At 39.7% G+C, this 17,860-nt stretch overlaps 2 protein-coding genes across 10 annotated transcripts in view; one reads left to right on the top strand and one right to left on the bottom strand.

Moving 5' to 3' along the window:
• Positions 1 to 4,477, top strand: part of SP2 (Sp2 transcription factor) — a 64,277-nt gene extending 59,800 nt beyond the window's left edge. For 6 of the 7 annotated variants that reach the window (XM_053697502.1, XM_053697488.1, XM_053697519.1 and 3 more), the window contains 3 exons: positions 444 to 618; positions 898 to 1,091; positions 1,174 to 4,477. In XM_053697502.1, coding sequence (XP_053553477.1) covers positions 444 to 618; positions 898 to 1,091; positions 1,174 to 1,274 — 470 coding nt within the window. In that variant the 3' untranslated portion in view covers positions 1,275 to 4,477. The remainder of the gene's footprint in view (positions 1 to 443; positions 619 to 897; positions 1,092 to 1,173) is intronic. The other variant, XM_053697535.1, reaches the window with a different exon arrangement.
• LOC128644897 (uncharacterized) overlaps positions 2,123 to 17,860 on the bottom strand; it is a 109,452-nt gene continuing 93,714 nt past the window's right edge. For all 3 annotated transcript variants that reach the window (XM_053697555.1, XM_053697547.1, XM_053697562.1), the window contains exons 5-6: positions 2,753 to 2,999; positions 2,123 to 2,528 (exon numbers count right to left, since the gene is read on the bottom strand). In XM_053697555.1, the coding sequence (XP_053553530.1) occupies positions 2,353 to 2,528; positions 2,753 to 2,999 (423 nt within the window). In that variant the 3' untranslated portion in view covers positions 2,123 to 2,352. The remainder of the gene's footprint in view (positions 2,529 to 2,752; positions 3,000 to 17,860) is intronic.

The following is a 17,860-nucleotide window of genomic DNA, read 5'->3' as shown; positions in this document are numbered from 1 at the left end:
CACATTTTATATATATATATATATATATATATACATACATACATAAATACACACACGTGTGTGTTTGTCTCACAATTATTTGTATTTCAGTGTGTTGTGGGCATGCATTGTGTGGATGTAGATTAGGTTCCCAGTGAGGAAGAGGCCTTGACGTGGTCCTGGGCCTTTCACCATTTAGCCAAATACTGTAACTAACTCTTCCACTTTTAATCTGGCTGTGTGCTTACAACATAGTACTAGACTTTTTATGTATTGAATATATGTGTGTGTTTATTTATATATAGATAGATAATGGATGTGTATATATATATATTCTCTTGGTGCTAGAGAGGTCCACAAATATGTATGAAAATTATGATCCTAATCAATTTTAGAAATAAGAGACTGGGTGTATATTGATATTTGAATATAATATAGTTGAAGGGCCTCTTTTGTCTTCACAGGGCAGGCACAGCTTAGTGTGCAGAATGTATCCAACAGCAACATGACAATTAGTGGTCTCAGCCCCTCCCAAATACAGCTTCAGATGGAGCAAGCCCTGTCTGGGGAGATACAGCCTGGAGAGAAGAGGAGAAGGGTAGCCTGTACCTGTCCAAACTGCAAAGATGGAGAGAAGGGGTAAGAGGGAGTAGGATTCATTTGTAGGGATTTTAATTAAGGGCAGAGAAGTAGCAGCTGTAGTGTAATGAGGTACTGTTTTGTTCTTGTTTTTTTACGGGTGAGCTGAATAAAGGACAGATGTTAATGGAAGGAAAGTACATGAGGTGACTAAGAAGAAATTCCCCTTTAGTACAAGGGGTGGTTGTAACTAACTAAAGATCTTAAGCTAGTTGTAGCAGTACTCTGTGTGGGCTGGTGGAGAGATGAATAGAGGAGAGAACTACTTTATTTCTGCAGGTGGGGCCCCCCTGGCAGGAAGAAGCATGTGTGCCACATCCCGGAGTGTGGTAGAACATTCCGTAAGACGTCCCTCCTGAGAGCCCATGTACGTCTTCACACTGGGGAGAGGCCATTCGTATGCAGCTGGGGATTCTGCACTAAAAGGTTCACCAGAAGTGATGAACTCCAAAGACATGCACGCACGCACACAGGTGTGTGACACACATTTCCTACTGTTGTGTATCATGGCTTGTGGCATAATCAGTGATTCCATTTTCTGATGACCCTGTGCAGGTGACAAACGCTTTGAGTGCCCTCATTGTCAGAAGAGGTTTACAAGGAGCGACCATGTCACCAAGCACTTCAAGACGCACCTTGTCTCCAAGAAGCTATGAGCAGAAAGAGACTCCAGACCCAGTGGACATTTAGAATAACATGTTCCCTATGGGGACTCAAGCCCAAAATACAGGGAGGTTCATGGCTCCCTTGGTGACACTGTTTATAGAGGGACACCAAAATTCCTAAACCATTCTGATTTACCCTCGTGATGCTGGTGTGTGGGCTCTGCATGTTGCAGACTGTGCTTGGTAGGCAATGTAAGGCCCTAGTCTGCAGTAAGGTGTCTCATGAGAGTAAGCATATCCATTACCTCCTGCTTTAGTATGATGGAGTTGTCCTACAGTCAAGATTCCCTGTATCATGCAAAATCGAAGAGAAGCACCACCTTAGATCATACAGGTTTCTGATTATGTATACATTAATTTGGGCAACAGTAATGTATGTTACTAACTAGTCACCATGAGCAGAATATTACCATATTTACATCTACTCTTGCAGGAAGGTGCCTTATTAAATGCCGCAATCACCCTCCCACCTAGAGAAGAGTATTTAAGTGAAGCACCATGGTCAACGGTAAAGTTGACTGCTTTTTAAATGGAGGCATAACTCTTGTGAATCATAAGCTCACATAATGAGCCTTTTGTGGTGCTATGCTGCTCTAGTGTCGCAATCGTTTCAGGCAGGAGTTTTTCTGTATATAAAATCTGTGCTTTGTGAGCACCTCTAGCTACAGCTGAGTTAATGGGGCAAATTAAAAGAATTTATGCTAGGGAATAAACTAAAAGATAACAGACTAATCTGTGTAACCCTGTTCCTTGTTGTGATAAATCATCTGTGACCCACCCTGTATTATTGTAGCCCCCAGCTAACACCTCTCAGCTGTCATGTTTTTCTTTAACAGAGATAAGTAAAAAAAAGTTTATTCAATTAATCCTGACTTTTTTTATGTTATTTACAGCAGTTGTCAAGTGTTCATGCTTGTTGATACACAGGGGAATGGGAGAACACAGCCTCACAGGACCTGAGGTTTATAATCCAACACTTCAATGCAGAGGTGTGGGACAAAAAGCAGCAGAATGTCCCTGGTAAAACTCTGAACGTGCACAGTAGCTCTTCATTGGGTTGTTGTCCTCTTTATGGCGATATTGCTAACTCTGTGCCAGGCACTGTTCTGGGACAACGTTGCCCCCCTCCTTCAGTCCAGTCAATGCGGATAGACATCTTTTTCACTGCCCTGCGGGATGTGCCACATTTACTGTTTATCACAGCATTAAAGTTACAACCACGACCACAGGCCCTTGTCACGTATGCTACAAAGAGAAATACAAAGAAAATGAATAACAGTATATTCTTAGTGTGTCCATAATATGCTAAATATTTCATAAAAATACTTATTACTCTTGTCTGGAAGTAAAATGTGCAAGATAAGACAAACAGGTTGAAAATTGAGCGCATACATTAATCTATCTATAATTTATTATATGGAAAAGTGTATTTTTAATTGTAATAGACACAGCAATAAGTGGGCATTTACCCTTAATGGCAGTCACTACAGAAACAGGTAGACGCAGAGGTTTCTCCATAGTGGTGTTGTTATGAGCTATGCGCTGTCCAGTAGCTGAAGATCTTGCCAAGGTCTCCCTTGAGAAAAAGTAATCAAGGAGTCTCCGTGTCATGAGCTTAGGTTTATCTGGGGGTATCTGGGAAAGGTCTTCCAGCTGCTGGTATGTAATGTACACCCCAGAATTAGGCACCAGTTCCAACTTAGGTCTCCCGTTACTCTGCAAAAATAAATGTGAGAGTTAAATTCTAATGACTCTCTAAAATGCACCTGTAGGAATTTTGGTGCTATTGAAACAAGTAACATTAATTTAAAATTTAGATATTAATGCTATGAAATAAAGATTTTGATCAGAAAGAAGAACTTTAGGCTGCCAATTTTTCATGCTGAAGTGTAAATTTAATTCTCAGGGTATTCTTATACAGCCCAGTTATTACCTCCTATATAATTTATTGCATGAAAAGAAGAAAAAACAAATACGCCACCCTTTTTGTGAAGAGCTGGTTGCACAAATTACTTTCAAACCCACTGCCCTCCATCTTGAAATCATGGGGTGTTGCTCTTTCTGTTGAAAAACATTTTCTCTGCTTTATTAAATCGCTTAGCATGTTTCATAGTTACTATAGTATCACATTTCTCCATCCTCCAAGCTATAAATATTACATTTATAAAAATCTAAATGATAAAACAAGGAAAGACCATGTTCTAGTTTAGCACCCTTTATTTGAACATTTTCCAGTTTATTTATATTCTTTAGGGGACTCCAGAAAATACACTATATACTAGATGAGGCCTATCTATCGATCTGACACAACGCCTCTTTCTGCTTCTAATATCTCTTCTAAAGCATCACTATTCTCACTAACCTGCTGCACTACTGAATTCCTTACAAACCCTTGAAATCGTGCAAAATACTCCAGTCCTTTGTTGTCCATACTTTTTTGCATCCTAAATCTATAAAAAGCTAAAATGTACCACAATTCAGTTTTTGAGAAGCAAGAATGGATTTGTTTCACAGTCTTAGAATCATTCCTGTACATATGGGTAGGTGGCCCCTGACCACAGGAGTAGGTAGTTCCTCCCATACTTAAAGGGACATGAAACCACATTTTTTTCTTTCATCACTCAGACAGAGCCTACAGTTTTAAACAAATTTCCAATTTACCTCTCATCTAATTTGCTTATTTTTTTGGTATCCTTTATTGAAAAGCTACCTGTTGATTGGTGGCTGCACATATATGCCTGTTTTCATTGCTTACCGATGTGTTCAGATAAAAATGTTGGGTTTCATGTCCCTTTAAATCTTTACTATTCCTGCTCATTTCGGTTCCTTCCTCTTAGAAGTTTGGGAAGCTGATCTGGAGCTCTGCTGAAGTGTTTGTTTGTCACAGATTTAGAAAGGCCATTTGACCCCTATCAGTGCAGCACACTCGATAATGCAATGGATCAGCCACTCATCGTTGGTACCATCTGCAAGGTAACAGCTAGGGCCCCCAACACAAAATAATAATGCTGGCTTTCTACTATGAATTTGTGGACAGTGGCGGACTTTAAGATTGCACTACTTAACCATCATGCATCTGTCTCAATACAGAAGAAAAGAATGTTGGGGCCTCCAGCTTGATGGATTCCTGTACCACATGCTTTGAAATCTGGTTGTACATTCTTTATTATTAAATTTATGTTGTTGACACAATAGCTGCAGTGTTTCTATAGTAATTTTTACTCTTCTATAAACCGGGCATTGTTTGTATTAAGGCTTCCAAAACCTGTATAAGAAAAAGGACATTTCCAGCAATCTGTGCCTTTCTATTAGTCACAGAAGATGCCTACAACAAATTTGTTTTCTAATAGTTACTCTTGCCTATGAGTCCTGTCCCTTCGTTGAAAGGGACAGGAAACCCCAACATTTTCTTTCATAATTTGGAACATACAATTTTAAACAACTTTTCAATTTACTTCTATTCTCAAATTTGCTTCATTCTCTTGTTTTCCTTTGCTGAAGGAACAGCATTGTACTACTGGCAGCTAGATGAGCACGTCTAGTTAGCCAATCACAAGTGACAAATGTATGCAGGCACCAATCAGCAGCTAGCTCGCACTAGTGTAGGATATGTGCATATTCTTTTTCAACAAGGGATACCAAGAGAACGAAGCACATTTAAAAATAGTGGTGAATTTAAGTGTCTTAAAATGCTCTGAATCAGGCAAGTTTAATTTTGCCTTTATATCATTTTAAGTGTACTTTAATCATATATAAATTGTCTTTTTTTTAGAGGATTATTGTTCATCCTTTAATGTGTATTAAAAGATTAAATACAGTGTATTTGCATAATCAAGAAGTACATACTAATAAGACAATGCAATAGCACTTAGTGTGAATTTAAAAAAAAATTACTTCAACTCGCTGGTCCCCTGTAATTTTAATAGGCTGCCTACTGATGTACAGTCTTTTAATCTTAAAAGTATCTACAACGGTGAGATGTTTGTGGCAGATAGATTAAACTTTATGATTCCTGTACTGCTTTTCTAATTCAGAGGAAATCTCTCATAATGAGCTTGAGTTTACCCCTAGTATTGCTGACTCTTCCATTCCTCATGGGGTGTTTTCTGGAATTAACCTTAAAAAAACATGCATTAGCTTTCATGAGAAGACTTCTAGACACCCATGTTTAAATAGTGCTTACCCATACGCTGTATGCCCTATATTATACCTTAAGGGGGGGTTCTTTATGTGTTCCCAATTACTTGTTCTACCACCTGCATGTTATTAAATGTATTGGAAATTGATCGCTCATGTTTATTGTTGTACCTGAAACAGCTAGTTTTGTTTTTCCCTTTCAATTTAAAGGGATAGTCTACACCAGAATTGTTATTGTTTAAAAAGATAGGTAATCCCTTTATTACCCATTCCTCAGTTTTGCATAACCAAAACGCTTATATACCTTGTATCTAAGCCACTGCAAACTGACCCGTTTTCAGATCTTTTGACAGACTTGGATTTTAGCCTATCAGTGCTGACTCCTAGGTAACTCCACGTGTGTGAGCACAATGTTATCTATATGGCACATATGAACTAATGCCCTCTAGCTGTGAAAACTCAAAATGCACTGAGATAAGAGGCGGCCTTCAAGGGCTTAGAAATTAGCATATGAGCCTACCTAGCTTTCAACTAAGAATATCAAGAGAACAAAGCATATTTGATATAAGTTGTTTAAAATTAAATGCTCTTTCTAAATCATAAGAGTTTAATTTTGACTAGACTTTCCCTTTAAGAAGTAACCTAAAAGAGTAATTTCCGGCACATGCAATACATAGTAGTTGATATACCAAGTCATTAGAAACATTTTACAATACAGCGTCCTTTTAATGCTGATCTGCTGCGACATAGACAACTCTTCTTGATTTAAGAAATGGAGCAGAATTTCCTATTATTGAATATTAAAACAATTGAAATGATGGCTCTTAAGGCAGCATTTACTTTCAGGGAAATTAGAGATCTTGATGATTGGCTTACAGTATGATAGCAGGGTGTCCTGTTTACTTTAACATTTGTTTTTACTAAAGAACTATGGTTTAATATCCCTTTAAAAGATCCATAGGACCTGCTTGTAGTAACTAAATAATTGGGTATTAGAGTGCCATCCTATTTGTCTGGCGCCATGCTACTCTAATCCCCAATTATTTAGTTACTACAAGCAGGTCCTATGGATCTTTTAAAGGGATATGAAACCAAGGTTCTTTAGTATAAACAATTATTAAAGTAAACATAGGAAGAAACAAATTGCAAAATGAGCACTTAGAATTTCTCACCGTAGAATTTGCTGTCAGGTAGATGAGAGGATATATTATTTGAACTTAGAGGGACATGAAACCCCAAATATTTCTTTCATGATAATTTATAGACAGCATACAATTTTAAAACACATTTTCAATGTATGTCTATTATCCAATTTCCATTGTTCTTTTAGTATCCTTTGTTGAAAAGCATACCTAGAAGCTGGGCGCTAACTTCTGACTGGTGGCTGCACATATATGTCTCGTTATTGAACAAAGTAAAACTGATAACAAGTATATTGTAAAGTTGTTAAAAATGTACGCTCCATCTAAACCATAAAAGAAAATTGTAAGGTTTCATGTCCTTTTAAATTGCATTCTGCCTTTTCTGAGCATGAGCAAAACACGGTTTCTCTAGCATTATCTGAATAGTAAACCAGCTCAAGTTATTCTAGACTATGTATTCAAATAAGCTAGATACTCCTTCCTGTAGAGACCCCAGTCTCCTTGTTAGACTTTCCCAGGAAGTAAGAGATACTGCACAAATGAAGTTAAGAAAGAAAAGGTAAAATCCATTTAAAATTATGAATAATATATATTGCAATGAATTCTATTAAGCATAACCCTCTGCTTAATGCTTTTCCTGGTAAATCATTAGTCAACAGAACTGGCATCTTGTTAAAACTCTGAGGCAGACATATGACTTTTCTTTAACTCATCCTGAACTAAATGCTCTGTATATTCCTGCCAAACACATGTGCACATTTCATTATATAACTACATGGCAGTCACAAAATGTTTTCTTTACTCTTTTTTTATACAAAATGACTCAAGTACAATAACATCTTTCAAGATAATCATCACGAAGGAGGGTGTCTCGGTTTTGGTGCATGGTTTACTTTAGGGCAGGTTTCTTTTTCAGTCATGACTGTCCTCAATGGTGAGGAACTGCTTGCTCCACTGCCATAAATAAAAGCAGTGTTAAAAGCTCTCAAAGAGTTGTCGGGTAATGTGAAGCAACTCCTCAGAAATCCTATAGCATCTTCATGGTATACTACATAAATTATTTGAAACATGGAGCATATGACACATGAAAAAAAACAGGTTAATTAGGGAGCAACGATCAGGCCCTCAGTGAATCAAAATCTAAAAATATAGCAAGAAAATCTTAATCAGGTCTACAGTTGGCTCTTCTAAGGCTCCTTACACGCCATTTTAGATTGATCTAGTTCATGAAGAAATTGGCTTATTATGATAGAAGTCATATACTCTTAACAAGTAGGCACAAAACTAATATTACACCTAATTAAAGGGACAGTAGACAAGACATTTGTTGAGTTGCCATTGAATACAATATTAACCAAGTCTTAATGTGTTTAAAACAAATTAAAGGGACAGGAAACCTCAACATTTTCTCTCATGATTTGGATAAAATATACAATAGTAAACAACGTTAGAATTTATTTCTGTTATCAAATGTGCATCATTGTCTTGTTCTTTGCTGAAGGAACAGCATTGCACTACTGGTAGCTAGCTGAACACATCTAGTTAGCCACTCACAAGAGACAAATCAGCAGCTAGCTGAATCATTCAGTTTAATTTTGACTTTCCTATCCTTTTAACATCTGTTTTACTGCAATTATTTTTCAGTAGCCAAACTTCACCCAACATATGCATAAGTTGTGACTAAAGCCCAGATTGGCTCCTCCAGACAAGGGTAGACATGTTTCTAATTTTAGTATAGAGTGCATTGTTTTGCCGTTGTAACATGATTAAGCCAATTAGGGACATATATGTAGCAGAGTTAGCCTTGACAATTCAGCAGGGTGCATTTCAAGTTCTGGGCATTAGTAATTGCTCAATTTCAAGAGATAAATAACACGAAAATAGAAAAATAATGAAAGTACTGCAAAGTTGTTTCATGCGTAACTAAACATTTTTTATACAAATCACAATGACAGTTAAGGCACCAAATTAAATGGACATGAAACCCGAAAAAATTCTTATATGATTCAGAACATACATTGTGAACAACTTTCCAATTTACTTCTATTTTCCAATTTGCTTTATTCTCCTAGTATCCTTTATTGCAGGAATGCATTAGTGGCATATATGGGCAGCCACCAATCAGCAGCTAGATCCCAGTTTCTGAGCCTGTCTAGGTATACTTTTCAACAACGGATATCAAGAAACAAAGTAGATTGGAAAGTTGTATGCTTTATCTCAATCACAAAAGAAAATGTTTTGGTTTCTTGTTACTTTAACCTTTTAACGCCGTTATGCCGTTCTATTCCGTCATATTTACACTGGGCTTTAAAGCCGTTATGACGGAATAGAACGTCATAACAAACGGCTGTCCTGAAGCCTTCTGTGCTTCAAGGACTTGATCGCGGTCTAGAGGGCGTTCCTAGGGTTGTAGGGACGCCCCCCCCAGATGCGATCCAATAATTGAAATCTCGCGATCGTATGCACGATCGCGTAGTTTCAATTTGTCTACATCGGAACAGGTGTTCCGATGTAGGCACTTTAACCCTGTCACGAAAGGGTTAACAAGACAAAACAAATTTAGTAGTGAGAAGTGTTTAGCGACTTATTCCTCCACAAACAAAAAAACAACAACTCAAGAGTGCTTCCATTGCAGCAGGTGGTTATGGATAAGAATATGCAAATAAGGTCACAAATGCATCACATTTTTGCTTCTAAAATCCATCTGGAATTTTTTTTTTATTATTATCAGGTAAGCATATATTTTGTTTTCACCTCTGTATATAACTTGTATCTAAGCCTCTGCAGACTGCCCCCTTATTTCAGTTCTTTTGGCAGACTTGCATTTTAGCCAATCAGTGCTGATTCCTAGGTGACTCCACGGGCGTAATCACAATGTTACCTATTTGGCTCACATGAACTAACGTCCTCTAATTGTGAAAAAAATTCAAAATGCATTCAGATTAGAGGCAGCCTTCAAGGACTATGAAATTAGCATATGAGCCTCCTACGTTTTAGCTTTCAACTAAGAATACCAAGAGACCAAAGCAAAATTGATGATAAAAAGTACTTTGGAAAGTTTTTTTTTCTAAATTGCATGCCCTATCTGAATCATGAAAGTTTATTTTTTTACTAGACTGTCCCTTTAATATAGCAGTGTCGGTTATGCAGAACTGGAGAATAAAGGAATTATATGTCTTTTTAAACAACAATAATTCCGGAGTAGATCATCCCTTTAATTAAATTCCATGCAAGGTTGTTTCTTGTTTATCAAATGGATGGTAAATCTAACACTTTAATCCAACTATGGTTTAAAAGAATGTGGTCAAAAGAAGTTTCATGTTTGAAGTATTGTCATACCAGCCAAGAGTGCTTACTAGATCCTATCCTAGAGTTCCTATGGACTAAGAAATGTGACCTGTTTTACCTTTTACACTTCAAAGTACTTTAAAATATGGGGAAATGCTTCAAACTGGGGAAGTGGTGGGCTACATAACAATAACCATGTAATAACACTGCTGTTTGACAACCCTATTAAAGGGATATTCCAGCCAAAATTGTAATCCCCATGGTGGATGCATTTCAGTGTTGAATAGAACCATTTTTCTTCTTAAAACGGGAAGAGTCCACAGCTGCATCCATTACTTTTGGGAATTCAGAACCTGGCCACCAGGAGGAAGCAAAGACACCCCAGCCAAAGGCTTCAAATATCTCCCCCACTTCCCTCATCCCCCAGTCATTCTTTGCCTTTCACGACAGGCGGTTAGCAGAGAAGTGTCAGAAGTTTGAAGATAGTCTCTTATGGAGGGTAGTACTCTTCGAAATGGGACTGGAGTTTTAAGTAATCCTGTCAGCCTCTCAGTGGGAGCATGGGTGAAGGTTAGAGTCCAGAGATGCAGGAAGTGTCTTTCTGCAAAACCATCCAGAATCATATTAAGAGCTCCTTGGAAATCAGCATTGACGAGTTTCCCTGCCTGCTTTTATTCACTCAAGTCCATGTCAGAAGCGAGGCTACTATCTGTCACACTTGAAGCGCCGTGTTCCTGTTCAACGGCATTGATTCCGTTAAGATAGTTTAATTTTATTTCATCTTGTGAATGTAATGTTAACGAGAGAAGGTAGGGTCCCAGTGGGATTCCTTTTATCTTAAAATAGGAATCATGGGTTAATATCTCCTGAGAGGGGTTATTGAACAGGGGGGACTTTAATCATGTTTTTTTATGTGGTTTTATCTGCTAATGTGTAGTAATACTTAGACTCATGGCTTCTCGGAACATAACGGCCTTATCATCAATTGGCGCAATCTCTTCAGATTTGTGCACCCTTTTTCTCTTGTAAGGTGTATCCAGTCCACGGATCATCCATTACTTGTGGGATATTCTCCTTCCCAACAGGAAGTTGCAAGAGGATAACCCACAGCAGAGCTGTCTATATAGCTCCTCCTCTAACTGCCACTTACCAGTCATTCTCTTACAACTCTCGACAAGCATGGAAGCAGTAAGAGAGATGTGGTGAAATGTAGTTGATTTTTTCTTCAATTCAAAAGTTTGTTATTTTTAAATGGTACCGGAGTTGTACTATTTTGGTCCCAGGCAGAAAATAGAAGAAGAATCTGCCTGTGGTCTCTAATGATCTTAGCAGGTTGTAACTAAGATCCATTGCTGTTCTCACACATAACTGAAGAGAGAGGTAACTTCAGCTGGGGAATGGCGTGCAGGTTATCCTGCTATGAGGTATGTGCAGTTTAAATGCTAGAAAATGCTGCTGATACCAGATTTATTTAAGGTAAGCCTGATTACAGTGATTTAATAGCTACTGGTATCATGCTTACTGTCAGGGGTAATACTCTTATTATTTTTCAATTCCTGTCATATAAAACGTTTGCTGGGAGTGTTTAAACGTTTTTATATATGTTTTGGTGATAAAACTTTATTGGGGCCTAGTTTTTTTCCACATGGCTGGCTTAAATTTGCCTAGAAACAGTTTTCTTAGGCCTCCCACCGTGTAGACATGAGTGGGAGGGGCTTAATTGCGCAGTAACTTTTGCCGACTGAGACATCCAGCTTCCCTCAAGAAGTCTCCTGAATGCTATAGGACCTCTCTAAAGGGCTTTTAGGCTTTCCAAAGTCGTTTGTATGGAAAGGTAGGGCCACAGCAGAGCTGTGTCAGTTTGTTGTGACTGTTAAAAAACGTCTATATCGTTTTTTTGATCCGTTTTTTAAACTAAGGGGTTAATCATCCATTTGCAAGTGGGTGCAATGCTCTGTTAGTTTATTATACACACTGTAAAAATTTCGTTTGATTTACTGCTTTTTTTCACTGTTTTTCAAATTCTGACCTTTTTTATTTTTCTTAAAGGCACAGTACCGTTTTTATTTTTTGCTTGTTAACTTGCTTTAAAGTGTTTTCCTAGCTTGCTGGTCTCATTGCTAGTCTGTTTAAACATGTCTGACATAGAGGAAACTCCTTGTTCATTATGTTTAGAAGCCATGGTGAAACCCCCTCTTAGAATGTGTACCAAATGTACTGATTTCACTTTAAGTAATAAAGACCATATTTTGTCTTTAAAAAATTTATCACCAGAGGAATCTGACGAGGGGGAAGTTATGCCGACTAACTCGCCCCACGTGTCAGAACATTTAAATCCCGCTCAAGAGGCGCCAAGTACATCTAGCGCGCCCATGGCGTTTACTTTACAAGACATGGCGGCAGTCATGGATAATACACTGTCAGCGGTATTATCCAGACTACCTAGGTTACAAGGAAAGCGAGACAGCTCTGGAGTTAGAAGAAATACAGAGCATACTGACGCTTTTGTAGCTATGTCTGATACCCCCTCACAATATGCAGAAGCTGAGGAAGGAGAGCTTCTTTCTGTGGGTGATTTTTCTGACTCAGGGACGAGGGTTCAACCTGATTCTGAAGTATCAGCATTTAAATTTAAGCTTGAACACCTCTGCGTGTTGCTCAGGGAGGTTTTAGCTGCTCTGAATGACTGTGATACAATTGCAGTGCCAGAGAAATTGTGTAGATTGGATAAATACTATGCAGTACCTGTTTACACGGATGTTTTTCCAATACCTAAAAGGTTTACAGAAATTATTACTAAGGAATGGGATAGACCAGGTGTGCCGTTCTCTTCCCCTCCTATTTTTAAGAAAATTTTCCAATAGATGCCGCCACATGGGACTTATGGCAAACGGTCTCTAATGTGGAGGGAGCAGTTTCTACACTAGCTAAGTGTACTACTATCCCTGTCGAGGACAGTTGTGCTTTCTTAGATCCAATGGATAAAAAGTTAGAGGGTTACCTTAAGAAAATGTTTATTCAACAAGGTTTTATTCTACAGCCCCTTTGCATGCATTGCCCTAGTCACTGCTGCTGCGGCCTTCTGGTTTGAGTCTCTGGAAGAGGCTTTACAGGTAGAGACCCCATTGGATGATATACTTCACAAGCTTAGAACACTTAAGCTAGCCAATTCTTTTGTTTCTGATGCCATTGTTCATTTGACTAAACTATCGGCTAAGAATTCTGGTTTTGCTATTCAGGCGCGTAGGGCGCTATGGCTTAAATCATGGTCAGCTGACGTTACTTCAAAGTCTAAGCTGATTAATATTCCCTTCAAGGGGCAGACCCTATTCGGGCCTGGTTTGAAGGAGATAATTTCCGATATCACTGGAGGAAAAGGTCATGCCCTTCCTCAGGATAGGTCCTAATCAAGGACCAAACAGTCTAATTTTCGTGCCTTTCGAAACTTCAAGGCAAGTGCGGCATCAACTTCCTCTAATACAAAGCAAGAGGGAACTTTTGCCCAGTCCAAGTCGGTCTGGAGACCTAACCAGACTTGGAACAAAAGGTAAGCAGGCCAAAAAGCCTGCTGCTGCCTCTAAGACAGCATGAAGGATTGGCCCCCGATCCGGTAATGGATCTAGTAGGGGGCAAACTTTCGCTCTTCGCCCAGGCTTGGGCAAGAGATGTCCAGGATCCCTGGGCGCTGGAAATTGTATCCCAGGGATATCTTCTGGACTTCAGAGCTTCTCCTCCAAAAGGGAGATTTCACCTTTCACAATTATCTGCAAACCAGATAAAGAGAGAGGCATTTTTACACTGTGTTCAAGACCTCCTAGTTATGGGAGTGATCCACCCAGTTCCAAAGGAGGAACAGGGACAAGGATTCTATTCAAATCTGTTTGTGGTTCCCAAAAAAAGTGGGAACCTTCAGACCAATCTTAGATCTCAAGATGTTAAACAATTTCTCAGGGTCCCATCATTCAAGATGGAGACTATTCGTACCATCCTACCTATGATCCAGGAGGGTCAATACATGACTACAGTGGATTTAAAGGATGCTTATCTTCACATTTCGATACACAAAGATCATCATCGGTTTCTCAGGTTTGCCTTCCTAGACAGGCATTACCAGTTTGTGGCTCTTCCCTTTGGTTTAGCTACAGCCCCAAGAATCTTTACAAAGGTTCTGGGGTCACTTCTGGCGGTCCTAAGGCCGCGGGGCATAGCAGTAGCCCCTTATTTAGGTGACATTCTGATACAGGCGTCAAATTTCCAAATTGCCAAGTCTCATACGGACATAGTTCTGGCATTTCTGAGGTCGAATGGAAGGAAAGTGAACGAAGAAAAGAGTTCTCTATCCCCTCTCTCAAGAGTCTCCTTTCTGGGAACTTTAATAGATTCTGTAGAAATGAGGACCAGGTTATCAAAACTTCTAAATTCCTGCCGTGTTCTTTATTCCACTTCTCGCCCTTCGGTGGCTCAGTGTATGGAAGTAATCGGCTTAATGGTAGCGGCAATGGACATAGTGCCGTTTGCTCGTCTACATCTCAGACCGCTGCAACTCTGCATGCTCAGTCAGTGGAATGGGGATTACACAGATTTGTCCCCTCTACTAAATCTGGATCAAGAGACCAGGGATTCTCTTCTCTGGTGGCTATCTCGGGCCCATCTGTCCAAAGGTATGACCTTTCGCAGGCCAGATTGAACAATAGTAACGACAGATGCCAGCCTTCTGCGCTGGGGGGCATTCTGGAACTCCCTGAAGGCTCAGGGATCGTGGACTCAGGAGGAGACCCTCCTCCCAATAAACATTCTGGAACTAAGAGCGATATTCAATGCTCTTCAAGTTTGGTCTCAGCTAGCGACAATGAGGTTCATCAGATTTCAGTCGGACAACATCACGACTGTGGCTTACATCAACCATCAAGGGGGAACAAGGAGTTCCCTAGCGATGTTGGAAGTTTCAAAGATAATTCGTTGGGCAGAGATTCACTCTTGCCACCTATCAGCTATCCATATCCCAGGTGTAGAGAACTGGGAGGCGGATTTTCTAAGTCAACAGACTTTTCATCCAGGGGAGTGGGAACTCCATCCGGAGGTATTTGCACAATTGGTTCAACGTTATGTGTTTCCACCATTTCCTCTGCTCCTTCGTCTGATTGCCAAAATCAAGCAGGAGAGAGCATCGGTGATCTTGATAGCGCCTGCGTGGCCACGCAGGACTTGGTATGCAGATCTGGTGGACATGTCATCCCTTCCACCATGGACTCTGCCTCTGGGACAGGACCTTCTACTTCAGGGTCCTTTCAACCATCCAAATCTAATTTCTCTGAGACTGACTGCCTGGAGATTGAACGCTTGATTTTATCAAAGCGTGGCTTCTCCGAGTCAGTTATTGATACCTTAATTCAGGCACGAAAGCCTGTCACCAGGAAAATCTATCATAAGATATGGCGTAAATATCTTTATTGGTGTGAATCCAAGGGTTACTCATGGAGTAAAGTCAGGATTCCCAGGATATTATCTTTTCTCCAAGAAGGATTGGAGAAAGGATTGTCAGCTAGTTCCTTAAAGGGACATATTTCTGCTCTGTCTATTCTTTTGCACAAGCGTCTGGCGGATGTTCCAGACGTTCAGGCATTTTGTCAGGCTTTAGTAAGAATCAAGCCTGTGTTTAAACCTGTTGCTCCACCATGGAGTTTAAATTTGGTTCTTAAAGTTCTTCAGGGGGTTCCGTTTGAACCTCTTCATTCCATAGATATCAAACTTTTATCTTGGAAAGTTCTATTTTTGGTAGCTATTTCCTCGGCTCGTAGAGTTTCCGAGTTATCTGCCTTACAATGTGATTCCCCTTATATGATCTTCCATGCAGATAAGGTAGTTTTGCGTACCAAACCTGGGTTTTTACCTAAGGTGGTATCTAATAAGAATATCAATCAGGAGATTGTTGTTCCGTCATTGTGTCCTAAACCTTCTTCAAAGAAGGAACGTCTATTACACAATCTTGACGTGGTTCGTGCTTTAAAGTATTATTTACAAGCTACTAAAGATTTTCGTCAAACATCTGCTTTATTTGTTGTCTACTCTGGACAGAGGAAAGGCCAAAAGGCTTCGGCAACTTCTCTTTCGCTTTGGCTAAGAAGTATAATACGCTTAGCTTATGAGACTGCTGGCCAGCAGCCTCCTGAAAGGATTACAACTCATTCTACTAGAGCTGTGGCTTCCACATGGGCCTTTAAAAATGAGGCTTCTGTTGAACAGATTTGCAATGCGGCGACTTGGTCTTCGCTTCATACTTTTTCAAAATTCTATAAATTTGATACTTTTGCTTCTTCGGAGGCTATTTTTGGGAGAAAGGTTTTACAGGCAGTGGTTCCTTCCATTTAAGTTCCTGCCTTGTCCCTCCCTTCATCCGTGTACTTTAGCTTTGGTAGTGGTATCCCACAAGTAATGGATGATCCGTGGACTGGATACACCTTACAAGAGAAAACATAATTTATTCTTTCCTGATAAATTTATTTCTCTTGTGGTGTATCCAGTCCACGGCCCGCCCTGTCATTTTAAGGCAGGTATTTTTTAACTCTAAACTACAGTCACCACTGCACTCTATAGTTTCTCCTTTCTCTTGCTTGTCTTCGGTCGAATGACTGGTAAGTGGCAGTTAGGGGAGGAGCTATACAGACAGCTCTGCTGTGGGTGATCCTCTTGCAACTTCCTGTTGGGAAGGAGAATATCCCACAAGTAATGGATGATCCGTGGACTGGATACACCACAAGAGAAATACATTTATCAGGAAAGAATAAATTATGTTTTTGTGACTGGCACGGTGCACCTCGTGACCGGGAGCGGTTACGTTGTTTTCCACTTCCGTATGCTGACTGTGTGGCGACAGAGAGTCTGCTCATTGGGTGTCTGGTTCACAGGAGGTGGTGAGTTCCCCAGCCATTGGGGGGTGTAAAAAGGGGTGCCAGTTAGGGTTGGTCTTTTTTGTAATCCAAAGATTATGGAGGGTTCTGATTTTTTTAACAAAAACATCATTTTATTGCACTTGAAGGTTGCATTTTAAAGTCTCTTGCACCACCTTCTTTTTTCCCCCTCTTTTTTAAATTTAAAAAAAGCTTTATTGACAATTCAACAGAAGCAACAGATAATTGAAAAATCAACAGGATACAGATATGGTCAAAAGACCCAAGAGTTTAACATGCCAATGTACAGTCTGAACATCATGTTATATCAGGTTATTAATAAAAAAAAATTGACTCCTTTTCAATGAAAACATAAGGGAGTATTGTATCGAAGCATAGAGGGATACAATGATCCCAATAATCCTAGTTTGTAGGTTTAGGGGGACAAAACAAAAAAAAAAAAAGGGGGGGGGAGAGGGGTAATGTTAATTTCTAAGTCATGTGTGAAACTCCATCTCAGGTCTCACTCACCCTCTACGAGAGCTAGCTCAGTCAGGGGTAAAGGGATTAGGTCTCCCCTCTGTGTCATATTTGTCAAATAAGTTCAAAGAGGTCTGAGTTGTCTATAACTTATAATAAATGTCCTTCTCCATAGTGTAAATGTATGCCATGGTACTGCAAACTCAAGCCCAATTTGGGGGGAATCCTTTTTCCAGGCACAAGCAATAGAGTTTCTAACAGTCGTAAAGAGGTAGATACATAAAGTATGCGTGATGTTTCAGTAAAGCATGTATGCCTATGTGTAGAAGGGCTATGGATGGAGACCTGGGCAGAGATATAGTTGGAGAGAACTAGGAAGCATGTGCTACCTCTCTGACCACAGCCTCTCCAACAGTCAGGGGATGCATTTGGAAACATCATAGTTAATCTGGTAGGGACGTAATACTAGTGAGCTAAGAGTTTGTAATAGGTCTCGTACAGGGTTATACAATGGATTGCTTTTTGAGTGAGTTCTAAAGTACGCTTCCAAGTGTGAGGGGATACTGGGGTTCCCAATAGACTCCCATCGCTGCAAGTGAGGCAGCGTTTCAGAAAACAATAACCCCCCCCCCCCAATTAATGA

Source organism: Bombina bombina, chromosome 1, assembly GCF_027579735.1.
Source record: "Bombina bombina isolate aBomBom1 chromosome 1, aBomBom1.pri, whole genome shotgun sequence".
NCBI lineage: Eukaryota > Metazoa > Chordata > Amphibia > Anura > Bombinatoridae > Bombina > Bombina bombina.
This window is presented reverse-complemented; position numbering and strand designations above follow the sequence as displayed.